This window comes from Pelmatolapia mariae, linkage group LG3_W, assembly GCF_036321145.2.
Source record: "Pelmatolapia mariae isolate MD_Pm_ZW linkage group LG3_W, Pm_UMD_F_2, whole genome shotgun sequence".
Lineage (NCBI taxonomy): Eukaryota > Metazoa > Chordata > Actinopteri > Cichliformes > Cichlidae > Pelmatolapia > Pelmatolapia mariae.
Window position 1 is genome coordinate 51,196,182 of NC_086229.1, and position 15,668 is coordinate 51,211,849.

The 15,668-nt window shown below is 43.2% G+C and overlaps 2 protein-coding genes across 2 annotated transcripts in view; both read left to right on the forward strand.

Moving 5' to 3' along the window:
* Positions 1-15,668, forward strand: part of LOC134623541 (galactose-3-O-sulfotransferase 2-like) — a 91,932-nt gene that overhangs the window by 15,495 nt on the left and 60,769 nt on the right. The gene's annotated exons all lie outside the window — the stretch shown is intronic.
* Positions 3,695-14,297, forward strand: LOC134646915 (trafficking protein particle complex subunit 14-like). Its single transcript, XM_063500958.1, has 7 exons — positions 3,695-4,144; positions 6,513-6,596; positions 10,053-10,182; positions 10,378-10,464; positions 11,276-11,396; positions 11,514-11,661; positions 14,244-14,297. Exons 1-7 carry the CDS (start codon positions 3,695-3,697, stop codon positions 14,295-14,297), a joined length of 1,074 nt encoding a protein of 357 aa, XP_063357028.1.

Genomic DNA, 15,668 nt, shown 5'->3' on the forward strand with positions numbered 1-15,668 from the left:
ATTGCCCAGTGTCAAACATTCGATCGTCTTGTTCTCCGTCCAGAGTCGGCCGCCCTATACAGTGTACATCTGGTCACCTCAGCAGTGGCTCGTAAGGGAGATTCAGGCATACTGTGTTTGAGCGGCTACCTCCTCTGATGAAAGGATATTATTCATCTTTTACAGTCAGTCTGTTTAAAGAGAGTCAAAGCGACGACTAATACTGAACAACGTCTTCAAATCAAAGGGACATAAGGTATTTATTTCCCTTCACTCAGGAAACCAGTGGTTTATTTTATTTTACTCTAAAACTGACTTTCTATTCATTCATAAATAAGCCATCATTAACAGTGAAACTCTTGAAAGTACTGCTTCAGGAGTGTCACAGTCCTGTCTGGGATCTCAACAGTCGCGCTAATTAACATGTGCTGGATATTACATCCAGAAAGGATACAGCAGCAGTGTGTGCACGGTTGGCAGGATGCTTCTGTGTTACAGCAGCGTAACTGAAGTAAATGGTTTCCTTTCCCGTGGTTTCCAAGTCACGTCGCGTTGACTTCACTGAAAGAGACCTTTCTGTCTGTTGCACCTGCCAGCTTTCGCTTAGATTTCGAAGAACATCGCTTTCTATTCTGCTTGTTCATGTTTTACACCAGTAACACCTGAACATTCAACAAAATTACACAATATGGATTTTTTTTTTATCATAGAGTGCTACTACATACTGTAACGTAAGTGTCCCTTATATTTTGGTTATAAGATAACTGTGGCTATTATGTCCAGGTACATTTTGTCACTCTCTGAAGGTTAGTGGTGATAAGTCATATTTACACACAGCATACACGTCGGTACTTGTTAAGGTTCATTTTGAGGAGAGAGAGGTGGAGGAGATCGGAATAACACACTGACCCTGTCAGGTGGAGTCAAACGAAGATTTTTTAATGAACACACGCAGCGTGGGAGATGGACCCTGTATACAAACAGCATCAGATCTCATCTCCAAAACTTCAGAACACAGTTTTATACATCGGGGTATTAGGACGCCCCCTCTTGCGTAAATTACATGGATACGTCAACTCAAAACCACAAATGTCCTATTTGACAGCTTGTGACACAATTAAAAGAACATTCGCTTCCCTCTTCTTCCAGGTGCAGTCCCCACAACCACAGCCCTAACATAGCTGTTAGACATCCTGTACTTGCATCAAACTGTCACGTACACCAACATAAAAACTGCAACCCTAGCAAAACATGCTTAAACTTTCACCTACAAAAATGAACTCACTGCTGTATGTGTGTGTCTGTGCTAACCAAATAGGGTGCTAACCACAGTTGCACCCTATTTCACCTCGCCGACTAGCTCCTGACCTCTCAACAGACAGAGAGACATAAGCCACTCTTATATATGTAATAACCAAAGTGAAACTATGTATATGTAATCTACTGAATAAATGTTTTAATCAAGAACCTCTACTAAAAGCTTAATCAAAAGATATAGATACATAAAAGATACTAAAGAATAACCTGATTGTTCATAACCTGCTCAAAATACTTGCACTCAGACTCTGCTTTCGGTTTCACTTTTGCAAAGCATGGCGTTTCCTGTCTTTCACAAGAGTATAAAAACATTCAAAAGCATTTAGGATTATAGATTCAACTCCACAGTTTAAAGTGGTTCTTACTGGACCTGTAATAAAGGCTGATATGATACCAGTATGTTTGAACATCTGAATGCAATATCAAAACTGTTATTAATGAAATGGTAATGATGATTATAAAAATAGCAGCAAATAATAGCAGCAAAATATCCTCCTACTCATTACATACTCAATCGCTGACAAATGCCAATCAATTCTTGCCAAAATGGACTACAAACAATGAAAACACTGAAAATCCCATCATAATGTTTTTGTGTCATGTAATCAGCACAGTGTAATGACAAAATAAAAATACTTTATTAATGCTGAGGAAATTTCTTTATTACACATTTAATTCCAATATAAATATGGAAGATGGCAAATAAGTTGAAAATTGTAAACAAGTAAAACTAAAATGAGGTGAAACATTTGAACAGAAATAAATAACAAAGTTAAACCTGTTTCTTAAATTCAGGACAGTAACTATGTTGCCACCTCTGTCTGCTCATACTTTTTATTGGTGTTTAAACACGTGTGTGTGTTTTATTCCTTTTAATTCTACTCCATTAAAAACAGTTTCTGGTACTAAAAGGTAACAGAAAGTCAAACTTTGCTTCCCGATCGAGGATAAAGCTTTATTTGAATTTTCCCAAATACCGTAATGTGACTCATTGTAGCTGGTTTTCAGTATTAAAGTTCCATGTTGTACATAGTGGACAAGAGCGGTACAGGTCAGAGTAAGAAGCAGTGGTAGGTGGTGTGATTTACCTTCTGTCATGCCCACTTGGCCAACGATCTCTCTTCAGCCACTCTCACAGCCCTGACAGGACATTTCACAGAGAATTCCTCATGTTGCTCCAGATGTTACTGAGCAGGCAGAGCAGCTGCAGTATATGTGGCTATGATCTTACTTGAAACTGTATTGTGTCAGAAATTTGTAGTAGATCACGCTCTTTGTGTGCATCTGTTGTGTTTGTTTTCTTGTACTAAATAATTTAAAAAAGTCTTCCTGAAGTATAGACACTGTTCGAATCGGTCATGAGGTACTAAGTTCTGTCGACTTAAAAGAACACAGAATAAAAGTTTTGTTTTGCAAAGCCTATAATTACTACGCATTTCTGAAATCTAGATCTAAGTTAAGACGCTCAAATTAAAGAAGAAACCATTTGAGTTTAAGCAATCAAATCTACAAAAACCAGAAGTATCACTTAATCTCTCATGGCCATAAAATATGGAAGCTGGTGTGTTCTGTTTGCCCAGCCCACACAAAAGCCAGGATGCCCCCTGACAGTACAGCAGGACTCATATATATGATGCATGATGTAGTAGTATCAGCCTCGGGTCCCCAAAGGAGGACAGAAATGAATTGCTGGGTCTTAGGAGGATATCACCAACTGACACAGTTATAATGAAGTGGAAGTGATTGGGAATGAAAGAGGTTACCAACAAAGCTCCAAAACTGTGGCCGTAATATTACCTCATGAACAGAGTGCAGAGAGCTTCATGGATTTCACTTTCATGCTCCCGGTGATGGGAACGACCCCTCCCTGTTCATGGATCAGACAGTTTGGTGTGGAATGAACACCTGACAGACACCTCAGGAATTAATTAGAGCAGAGATTGTGATTCAGGCGGTCTGGTTCAATATCCGTTTCTGACCTCACAAATGGTCAGAATGGTCAAATTTCCCATAAGCACATGCCTGCACCTTGTCGAAAGCAAGGTTCCCAGGTGAGCTGATTAAGAATGAGACCTCACTCAGGTTCATGTGTGTGTTTCTGGCACTATAGTGTGGCAGCTGTCAGGTCTGCATAGGCTGTTAAGCTTTAGTAGAATCCTGGAAGGTGACTTGTAAAATGATCTTATTATAAATGTTATTTATGTAAACTGCATCCTGGTACAGTATGGCTTCGTTTTTCTGGTTTTCGTCACTGACTTTTGATTGCAGTGGTCTGATTCGTCTTCTCGACATCGATTAATTGCCCTGTTGTTTTGTGAAAGGAAGCAGGATGCACACATCGGTGGGCGCTTTCAGTAAGCTCCTGTGAAATGCAGAGGCAGAGTCAGCCAACGCCACGATGGAGTCGCAATACAAGTTTTTTATGTATTTTCCTGTCGCCCAAATATCGAGTTTATCAGACGCAGCAAACTACACAACGCTTCCTCAGCGAAAGAACGTCTACCTCTGGGAGACTCTCCAGTTTCTGCTGGTGTTGCGGTCTCGGGGCTTAACGGACAGGGACGATGGTGCTCTGTCTTGGAAGGACCTGGGGGGTTCTTTGTGCGCTCTGGCGAGCGTGTGCGCCGCGGAGAGCTGGCGGCTGACACCGGCTGAGCAGTGTGACCGCATGAGCAGCTGCAGTGAAGACAGCGAGGATGTAGAGTCCGAGGATGTAGAGTGTAGGACCGCAGAACAGAGCGGAAGAAGACTGGGGGACAAGCAGACCTTCACACAGTGTAACCAACTTGTCAGTCATAAATGCTCACCCAGTAGTGCAGCGATGCACAACGACACAGAACAAGCCAAGGTAAAATCAATAAGCCAGTACTGAAGAAGAGGAAGTCATAGATTTACACATATCTAATGTTTTTGCAGAACTGTCATCACTCATGATCGCATGTTACCTACAACGAGACAGGAACTATATAGTTTTTAAGTAACCTACATATATGTCCTAATTAGATAAAAAACCAGAGGGTGGTTTAGATTGTCTGTACTCGAGTAGAAGTGCAGATACTACTAGTAAAAAATACTCCAGTAAAAGTCACAGTACTGATTCAACTTATTTACTCGAACAAAAAAAAAGTAAAGGCTCTAAATGTGCTCAAAGTAAGGAAGTAAAGGAGGACGCTTCTATTTTGTCCAAAGCTGACTGAACCCTGTGCTATATGAACATAATGATAGAATAATATCAGTAGAGGGGAACAAACTTTAGTCTATTTTTGCTTCTAATTATACTCAGCTTGAGTGTGAAGAAAAAGGAAAATCAAATCAAATCTACTTGCTGTTGCCTCCGTTGTAGAGGGGACTTTGCCTGTAAACAGGAAGTGTGCACAGTCAGAGGTTAAAGTGGGTTCAGCAGGTGGGGAACCTAAAACTGGTTGTCACGGCTCAGTGTGGGGAACTGAATCAAACTCACAATCATTTCTCCTGAGAGCTCCAGCAGCTGTTCTTAGTGTGCAGGCTGTGATCAGCTGACCTCTCTGTGGATGGACACACCTGGATTCAACCAGATGTGAGCAGATGTTTCATCCTCCACAGTTTATATTGTCTTTATACTAGATGCTATAAAGCTGGCATCAAGGTGGAATTCATCAGTGGATCTAAGCTCATCAAATTCATGTGACTCTCTGCTACATGTGATGTAAGCTAACTGTGGCCATGAACCCACAGCCACTGTGCACCAGGCACACACTGTGCTTTACTTTAAATCCTCACAGTGCAGCAAACTAACCTGCAGAGGGTTTTCATGCAGCCTTGTATAACAGTTCGTCTGCCTTAGTTTGATTTGCAGCATGTTTCAAAATTTAAAAAACAGTCACATGTACAAACAAAGTATCTCGTTTAAAAAATCCCACTGACCTTTAAATGTAAGCTTTCTTCTTCCTGCCATGTCCCGTCTGTCTTATCTGTCTGTCTGAGTGAAGTTAGCTCTTTCTTTTCTCTCCCTGTCAAATAAGCAGCTGGACCTTTAGCTGCAATACACTGTTACACAAACTGCGCACAAACAATTTGTGTGTTTGCAGAAATGCTGCATTTGAAATGACCTTCAGTAACACATCACTCCCTTTATGTTCGCTCGTCTTCTGTGGGGCTAACTAGATGCTGAAGCCCTGCAGCTCATGAAGCCCAGTTTTAACCCCTGACTTTGACACACTTCAGCTCTTTCATGCATCATCCTCTGGTGACGATTACACAACAGGACTGCCATGCATGTGTTACTGTTTAGACTTGAATCAGTTTGATGTTTGGAGGCTCGCACTAACAAATAATAACTCCTCTTGAATGCAAAGTAATGAGCCTGTTTTTGAAAATGTGAGAAGCAAAAGTACAAGGTTACTTTTAGAAAAACAAACTACGTAAGTAGACAAACACTCTCAGCGCTCTCCTGTCTAGTCCCTATTGTTACAACCCGTCTGCGGGCCAGGAGATGGCATGGATGAGGCACTTGCTCCCCACCAACACCCACGCAGCCACAGGAAACAATCACTGGTCATTACATGGTATTCATTTACAAAGTAATGAGGGAAAAACAACAGAACAGGAGTGTCAACACATCAGGGTGAGCCGAGGCCAAAATAGTAAATCAAACAAAGCTGAGGTCTGATAGATGCCAACATACATGAGCTCACAGAGGAAAGGAACCAAAATAAAGACAGAGTCTGACCTCCTGTCCAAAAACAGGAGAAATCGATGTGTTCAAAGTAACGGCAGCTCACCCAGCTGATCAGCTGTTAGGGGAAGCGTGTGAAGTGCTCCAGGCTTTATATATAAGGCAGGTGTTCAGGCTGGAACCAGTCATTCAGGAGCCGTACATCCATGCACCAGTCGCAGCAGCACCTGCACAGTTCAATTACCATAACATGCAGAAGAGTTGCTGCAGCAAACTGTTCAGGAAAAAACAAACACATCCAACAAATGATTGTAAAACTATTCTTTAAATTTTTATATATCTGCAAACAGGAAAATGAAACACATAAAATTAAAGCTAAACTAACATTAAGCGAGCACAGGTTTCATTTTTTATTAACCAAAGTTTTTTTTTAGAGTTTTGTTTTTTCCAGAATTACCTGTGATGGCAGCTGTTAGATATAGTACTGTTGTGACTGTTTAACTCAGGCCATATTATTTTATTTATTTAAACAAACAAATTGTCTTATGTTGATCTCCTGCAGTCTGCTTGGGTGTTGGAAGACCAGCTTATCTTCTGTCTCACTGTCTCTTTGGACAAGCTGCCAGTCAGTACACGTAAAGCCAAGGTTGGACACACTTGTATGCATGTACACTCTGTGTGTGTGTGTGTGTGTGTGTGTGTGTGTGTGTGTGTGTGTGTGTAGATGTAGATAGATTGACAGCCTGCAAACCCTCGGCCTTCTCTCAGTGAGCTTCATGATGTCGTCACCTGACATGTTTCCCCTCACAGGTGGGCCTGTCAGGGCTCATCTGTGGCATTTCTTGCCTTCTTAGTGGGTTTGGGACCATCAGGTGTGTTGTGCAGCAGTCAGGTTGGTGCACAGCTGACAGCCATATTTGACACTGTTAGAATTCATATTATGGCAAGAACCAATCAGCTGAGAGAAACAACAGCCCATCATTACTGTAAGAAGTGAAGGTCAGTCAGGCTGTAAAACTGCGAAAACTTTGTCACAAAAACCATCAAGACCACGATGAAACTGTCTCACATGAGGACGCCCCAGGAAAGGAAGACCAGGAGTCCCCTCTGCTGCTGAGGATACATTCATCCGAGTCACCAGCCTCAGAAATCACAAGTTAACAGCAGCTCAGATTAGAGCCCAGATAGATGCCACACAGAGCCCCAGTAGCATCTCTGCATGTTCAGAGGAGACTGTGTGAATCAGGCCTTTATGGTCAAACAGCTGCTGAGAAACACAAGGAGTGGACATTAGACCAGAGGACATCTGTGCTTTGGTCTGATGGGTCCTGGCCTCCACAGTCACCTGACCTAAACCCAGTGGAGATGGTTTGGGATGAGATGGAGCTCAGAGTGAAGGCAACGGACCAACAGGTGCTCAGCATCTCTGGGAACTCCTTCAAGACTGTTGAAACCATTTCAGGTGACGACCTCATGAAGCTCATGGAGAGAAGGCCAAGAGTGAGCAAAGCAGGAATCAAAGCAAAGGCTGTTTGGAAGAATCTGAAATATCAAACATGTTTTCAGTTATTTCACACTTTTTTGTTATTACAGAATTCCACATGTGTTCATTCATAGTTCTGATGCCTTCAGTAAAGAAATGGTGTAAAAAAAGTAAACATGTATTGTATAGTGTATAGTGTATATATTTGTTAGTGTTTGTTTGTACTGTGCTTATTATTCCTAAATGGTACAAAACTGTTCAAAAGTCTTGACCCATCCCTGATTTCTTTACACTACTCAAACAAATTACAGGAACACTTTTTAATCAAAGTAAAGCATTGAATAAATTCAACCCTTGGTATATTAATCTGGTCAGTTAAGTCGCAGAGGGGATTTTTAATCGGTTTCAGTTGCTTTGGTGTTAATTACATTAACTACAGGCCTACTAGAGGGCCAACAACGAGGCCACTCCATCCATCTATGCTTTCATTTTCTTCCACAAATCTGCGACCGGGTCACGGGGGCAACAGCCTAAGCAGAGAAGCCCAGACCTCCTGCCTCGTAGCCACCTCCTCTAGCCTATCCCGTGGAACACTAAAGCGTTCGCAGACCTGTGGAAACATATAATCTCTCCAACATGTCCTGTGTCTGCCCCGAGGCCTCCATCTGGTAGGACATGCTTGCAACACCTCACGCAGGAGGCACCCAACTCCTGAACAACCTCGACTCCTTTCGATATCGAGGAATGATGGCCGAGCACTGTGTCTAGCAGCCCTTCGGATTAAGCTCATTTCCGCTGCTTGTGTCCCAGATCACGTTATTTTGGTCACTACCCACAGCTTGTGACCATGGGTGAGGGTAGGGACGTAGACTGACTGATAAATCGAGAGCTTTGTTTTTACACTCAGCTTTCTTGCCACCACGAGTACATCGCCTGCATCAGTGCAGCCGCAACACCAATCAATCTAACAATCTTCTGGTCCCCTCTCCTCTGACTTGTGAACAAGACCCTCAGATACTTAAACTCCACCACTTGGGGCAGGAATTCGTCGCTGACCCGGAGTGGGCTCTCCGCCCTTTGCCAGCTGAGCTACATGGCCTCAGACTTGGAGGTGCTGATAAAAACCAATTCATTTACCTCTTAACAGGTTCACCCTGAGTGGATGTGGCAAATGTGAAAGTAATGGAGAAGCCATGGGGAATGTTATGCTGCCTGTAATAATGCTCAGCATGACTGGTTTGTTTGTAGGTTAAGGAATGGGCAACCTCATCCATGGAGGGATGCACATACCTCTACAAGCTGGGCAACGGCAGCTTGATGGCCGTTAGGTGTCAGAGTGAAATCTTTGGAGCTGCTGTCAGATGATACGCTGGTGTAGCAGGTCCTGGGTTTCTTGTGTTGCACCAGAATGGTCACTGGTCTCATGTGACAAGAGTATGATGAAGGAACTGATACTATTGACCAGCCCCCACACATGCCTGACCTAAATCTAGGCATTGTTTCGGTCAATCTGAGACTGTGCACCTGAGACCATCCAGCTCAGTGATACCCTGGATCAGTTCTGCCTGATATTGTCAGGCTTGCAAACTACTGAGTAGCAATGTTTCTATAATCAACAGAAACTAAACTAAAAACAAAAACTAGATGACAAATTTTTTAAAACCAAACTAAAGTAAAAAGGGGAGTAAAAGCATACCTGAAGAGAAAAACACACAATGGAGTGCACCATCGATCGGCCTCCTCGGAGCCCGCATCATCTTTACAGAGAACAGCAGCAGCCAACAACCCTAGAAGATTTCTGGAAAGCCCTTCAAGAAGCCCGGAAAAATCTTTGTGAAGACAGAAATGACAAGAAAGCTTATCTTATCTACAAACTCTTGTTTTTGCCTTATTTCCACTGTGGTGGACTGCACTCACACGCAGGAAGTGTGTTGCTGAGTACGATGTTTTCAGTTGTTAGTTCAAGAATAACATTGGAGTGAGAAACGTTGGCGTGTGAGAGCTCTCGTCTCGTCTGTGTTTACCTCCACATTGGTGACCCCTGACTCGAACATGTTACGAGCCGAGGATGACGACGCTCCAGCAGCTGCTGGCCCTCTGCCTCCTGCTGCAGCTGCGTCTGCTGTGGCGCATGAGCTGCCGGATCCCCGGGAGGCTGGAGGTTCAGTTCGCCCATCGCAGCATCTCAGCAGTTGGCAGTTCATCTTGTAACCGGAAGGTTGCCGGTTCGAGCCCCGGCTCGGACAGTCTCAGTCGTTGTGTCCTTGGGCAAGACACTTCACCTACCGCCTACTGGTGATGCCCGGAGGGGCCAATGGCGCGATATGGCAGCCTCGCTTCTGTCAGTCTGCCCCAGTGCAGCTGTGGCTACAACTGTAGCCTCCACCAGTGTGTGAGAGTGAATGAATAGTGTAATTGTAAAGTGCTTTGAGGGCCCGAAAAGCGCTGTATAAATGCAACCCATTATTATTTCCAATTTTCCTAACAAAGTGTAAGAAATTAACGGTGGCTTAAGACTTTTGCATAGTACCCTGTATGATGAACTCCAGAGGTGGAACCTGTAGTTGAATGCAATTCCCTGGTCCTGTTTTCTCTGTGCCTGCCTCTCTGTGATGACAGATTGTAGTCACTGTGTGGAAGCAGATGGAGGAAAATGCAGAATTAAGGGAGCTTGGCTACCTGACTCTGCTGCAGTTTAGGAGTCCAACCTGCACCTTCAGACAAGATCTTAGCACCTTCAAGACACAAGGCAAACACACCATCTCTCAACATACTGAATGATCTATGTGTGTCACAAGAGTTAAAAAGGATTGTAGTCTAGAACCTACAACTAATGAGGTTATAAGACTAGGAAACCAGTATCTGTCCCATTGGATTACATATAAATTATAATTCCATTGTCCAGTCTGACAGTAAACAAACACCATGGTTTCTTCTTTCCTAGTCAGCACTACTCTGGATGTTCTCCCACCTCCCAGTGTCCAGTGTAGACAGATGACTGTTTCTGGAAAACATCTGACCGTCCTCAAGGGTAGAACAGCAGCTCATGCACACACGGACACAAAACGTGGACTTTTATTACTTTTTTAATTGTATTTTTCCAAATCTGGATCTCTCCCAAACAACAGCTACCTGTCTCAGTATTAAGTGAAACAGCAGCCGCTTAAACTAAAGCAGCTACGTGTAATGTTGATCATTAACGATGTCAGACGCCACACAGTTAAGCGCCATGATTCATCACTAAATAATGAGATACGTGGTTTCAAATCCCTTTTGTTATTATTGTCAATATTATATTGACATTTTTGAGTGTTTCTTAGTTTTAAGCTCGTGTCTAATTTTTCCCCGCATAGTTAGTCAAGTAAGAAATTTGTTGCCAGGATGTTGGTCGTTGCCTAACATAAACCCAAACAGGTTTAAATACGGTTTAAATGCCCCAGTAGGGGGCAGCCCACCGGGGTTTAAATAGGTGAGAGCTTAAGTAGCCTCTTGGATGTGAGGTGAAACGTCTTCAAGAAACTTAAAGAAGCCGGTTGCTTTCCGAGCTCCTTAGAATTATCCATCACGCAGTCCTGCCTCATTTTTGTGTGATCAAAGTAAACGTCTGTCACGCTACCTTCATCTGATTTTTACTGCATTTTAAACTTGTTCAAATTGAACGCAGGAAACAAAATGAATATACACAATATACAATACTATTCTGTTAAACATATCAAAAATGGGGAATTTGAATGGTCCAGAAAACTGCGTCAAGTTAGCAAAACACCAAAATGATGCATTTGTACCTGGAAGTACAATAAGCTCATAAACAGCTAATGATTAGTGGGAAACTTTTTCCTCAGTGATGAACTGCAGCTCACAGGACAGAATGTGTGTCAAAGATGTGAAGATCCTTCCAAACTATAACTCGTCTTACCTTCCCATGATGCCTGATGGCTCAGTTCTCGTAGTCGACGACGTCTGGTAAGTACATATGCACTCGGTGTGCAAATGCTTTGTAAGCAGGGAAGTAATTGGCAAGTTGTTTTCTGTGTTCTTTAGCCTCCTAATGAGCATAACGGTTTACACTTTCTATTAAAGCCACCAGTCAGCGGAGATCACCATGGCTTCATTCTGTCGGATAGACAACAAATCATCACATCTACCTTGTATGCTCAGTGCCCTGGAGGAGCAGACCTTCATTTTTCAGCTGCAGCTACAAGAGAAAGAAGAACAGCAATCCAGCAAGGTGAGAAGGCACAATGGAGAGTGTGTCCTTACTTTTTTAAAACCAGTGCGATTTTGTGAAAACAAGTTTAGTGCAAAGTTAAAGCTGCCAAATGATTACAATAAATAGCAAGTAAGTAAAGTTTATTTCTATATTACCTTTCACAGACACAAAGTGCTTTACAAGGTAAAAACACAACACAGTCATAAATACATCATAAAAAGCCCGTTCCAATTAAAAGCTAATAAACATGTCTTTAGCTGCTTTTTGAAGGTCTCCACTGAGTCCAGACACAGTAGAAATAAAGGAAGTGATTGTGCCTAATTTATATATCATTTACAGACGTGGACAAAATTCTTGGTACCCTTCAGTCAATGAACGAAAACCTCACAATGGTCACAGAAATAACTGTAATCTGACAAAAGCATAAGTAAATACAAATTCTATGAATGTTAACCACTGAAAGTCACACATTGCTTTTTAACCATGCTTGAACAGAATTATTTAAAAATAATAAATGCATGACACAGACCTGGACAAAAATGATGGTACCCACAACTTAATATTTTGTTGCACAACCTTTTGAGGCAATCACTGCAATCAAGCGATTCCTGTAAGTGTCAATGAGACTTCTGCACCTCTCAGTAGGTATTTTGGTCCACTTCTCCTGATCAAACTGCTCCAGTTGTTTCCAGTTTGAAGGGCGCCTTTTCCAGACGGCATGTTTCATTCAAAGAGGCTCAATAGGATTGAGATCAGGGCTCATAGAAGGCCACTTTAGAATAGTCCAGTGTTTTCCTCTTAGCCATTCTTGGGTGTTTCTGTGTGTTTTTGGGTCATTGTCCTGTTGCAAGACCCATGACCTGCGACTGAGACCAAGCTTTCTGACGCTGGCCAGCACTTTTCTCTCCAGAATCCTTTGACAATCTTGAGATTTCAATGTACCCTGCACAGATTCAAGACACCCTGTGCCAGATGCAGCAAAGCAGCCCCAGAACACAACCGAGCATCCTCCATGTTTCTTTTCTAGATATGCTTCATTTTTCTGTCAGTGAACATAGAGCTGATGTGTCTTGGCAAAAAGTGTCTGTGAAGGTTCTCACTCATCCAGGTCATCGTAGTCAAAGGAGTTTGCAAAGAAAAGCGTCTGGACTTCTTTAAGTTGCTTGAAGACATTTCACCTCTCATCCGAGAAGCTTCTTCAGTTCTAAGGTCAAATGGTGGAGAGTCCCAGATTTAAACCCAGTGGGAGTATCCCCCCAAAGAGGGACAAAGGACCCCCTGGTGATCCTCTAATCACATGCGCCAAGGTGTGAAACCGGGTGTGGGACCTAATCAGCCAAGGTTTCGGGTGAGCTCATTGTGAAACCTGGCCCCACCTTGTCATGTGAATTTCTGAGGTCAGATGGCCCAGGATGTGAGTGGGCGTTAAGTCGTCTGGGGAGGGAACTCAAAACTGGATTATAGATGGCAGACAGTTGGTGTCGTAAACCACCACCTCTGTTCAAAGATGGTCGCTCACAGTGGACATAGATGGCTTCTTTCACTCCTCTTTCAAACCATCTGTCCTCTCTGTCCAATATGTGAACATTGGCATCCTCGAAAGAGAGACCTTTATCCTTAAGATGCAGATGGACTGCTGAGTCTTGTCCTGTGGAGGTGGCTCTTCTATGTTGTGCCATGCGCTTGTGAAGTGGCTGTTTGGTCTCTCCAATGTAGAGGTCTGGGCATTCCTCGCTGCACTGTACAGCATACACCACGTTGTTCAGTCTGTGTTTTGGAGTTTTGTCTTTCGGGTGAACCAGTTTCTGTCTGAGTGTGTTGCTGGGTCTGAAGTACACTGGGATGTCGTGCTTGGAGAAAACTCTCCTGAGTTTCTCTGATACACTGGCTACATAGGGGATGACAACGTTGTTGCGTCTGTCTTTCTTATCCTCCCTCGCTGGTGTCTGATCTTCTTTTCTGTGCCTCTTTGCTGACTTTATGAACGCCCAGGATGTGGCCCACTCACATCCTGGGCCATCTGACCTCAGGAATTCACATGACAAGGTGGGGCCAGGTTTCACAATGAGCTCACCCGAAACCTTGGCTGATTAGGTCCCACACCCGGTTTCACACCTTGGCGCATGTGATTAAAGGATCACCAGGGGGTCCTTTGTCCCTCCTTGGGGGGATACTCCCACTGGGTTTAAATCTGGGACTCTCGGCCATTTGACCTTAGAACTGAAGAAGCTTCTCGGATGAGAGGTGAAACGTCTTCAAGCAACTTAAAGAAGTCCAGACGCTTTTCTTTGCAAACTCCTTTGACCTTGGCAAAAAGTAAAATTCTTGTCTCATCTGTCCACAGGACATTCTCCCAGAAGCTTTGTGGCTTGTCAACATGTAGTTTGGCAAATTCCAGTCCGGCTTTTTTATGATTTTTTTTCAGCAATGGTGTCCTCCTTGGTCGTCTCCCATGTAGCCACTTTGGTTCAAACAGCGACGGATGGTGCGATCTGACACTGATGTTCACTGAGCATGAAGTTCACCTCGGATCTCTTTAGAAGTCTTTCTGGGCTCTTTTGTTACCATTTGGATTTTCCGTCTCTTTGATCTGTCATCAGTTTTCCTCCTACGGCCACATCCAGGGAGGTTGGCTACAGTCCCATGGATCTTAAATTTCTGAATAATATGTGCAGCTGTAGTCACAGGAACATCTAGCTGCTTGGAGATGGTCTTCTAGCCTTTACCTTTAACATGCTTGTCTATGATTTTCTTTCTAATCTCCTGAGACAACTCTTTCCTTTGCTTCCTCTGGTCCATGTTGAGTGTGGTACACACCCTGTCACCAAACATGACATGGGTAGGTGGGATGGCAGAGTCATAATTCTCCCTCACAGACAGAATTATGACTTTGTTTTCTGCTTGGCCATCACCTAAGGATTTACGTCCCTGATAAACAGGAGTCTCACTATCTGTTTAACGTCTCCCATGAACTAACACACCACCAACCTGTTCATGTGTCTAACCGTTTTTCCCCACTCGGCGACACACCCAGCCAGGGGTCGAATTCTGGTAATTGGTGATTCTGTTCTCAGACATGTGAAGCTAGAGACACCAGCAACCATAGTCAATTGTCTTCCAGGGGCCAGAGCAGGCGACATTGAAGGAAATTTAAAACTGCTGGCTAAGGGTAAACGTATATTCAGTAAAATTATAATTCACGTCGACAGTAATGACACCCGGTTACGCCAATCGGAGGTCACTAAAATCAATATTGAATCGGTGTGTAACTTTGCCAAAACAATGTCGGACTCTGTAGTTTTCTCTGGTCCCCTCCCCAATCAGACCAGGAGTGACATGTTTAGCCGCATGTTCTCCTTAAATTGCTGGCTGTCTGAGTGGTGTCCCAGAAACGATGTGGGCTTCATAGATAATTGGCAAACCTTCTGGAGGAAACCTGGTCTTGTTAGGAGAGACGGCATCCATCCCACTTTGGATGGAGCAGCTCTCATTTCTAGAAATATGGACAAATTTATTAAACGCCCCAAAATATGACTATCCAGAGTTGGGACCAGGAAGCAGAGTTGCAGTCTTACACACCTCTCTCCACTGAGACTGTGTCAGCTCCCAAAAAGACAAAAAACAAACTAAAAACCAGCAACACACAACTTAAACATAAAAAATCACAAAGAAAGAACAATACAGTATCCACATCTGAACCAAAGAGTAAAACAGTGAAATGTGGATTATTAAATATTAGGTCTCTCTCCTCCAAGTCTCTGTTAGTACATGACTTAATAATTGACCAACAAATCGATTTACTCTGCCTTACAGAAACCTGGTTGCAGCCGGATGATTATGTTAGTTTAAATGAATCAACACCCCCGAGTCATTCTAACTACCAGAAACCTCGAAGCACAGGCCGAGGGGGCGGTGTGGCAGCAATTTTTCATACCAGCCTATTAATCAACGAAAGACCAAGACAGACTTTTAATTCATTTGAAAGCCTGATGCTTAGCCTCGTCCACCCCAGCTGTAAAACTCAG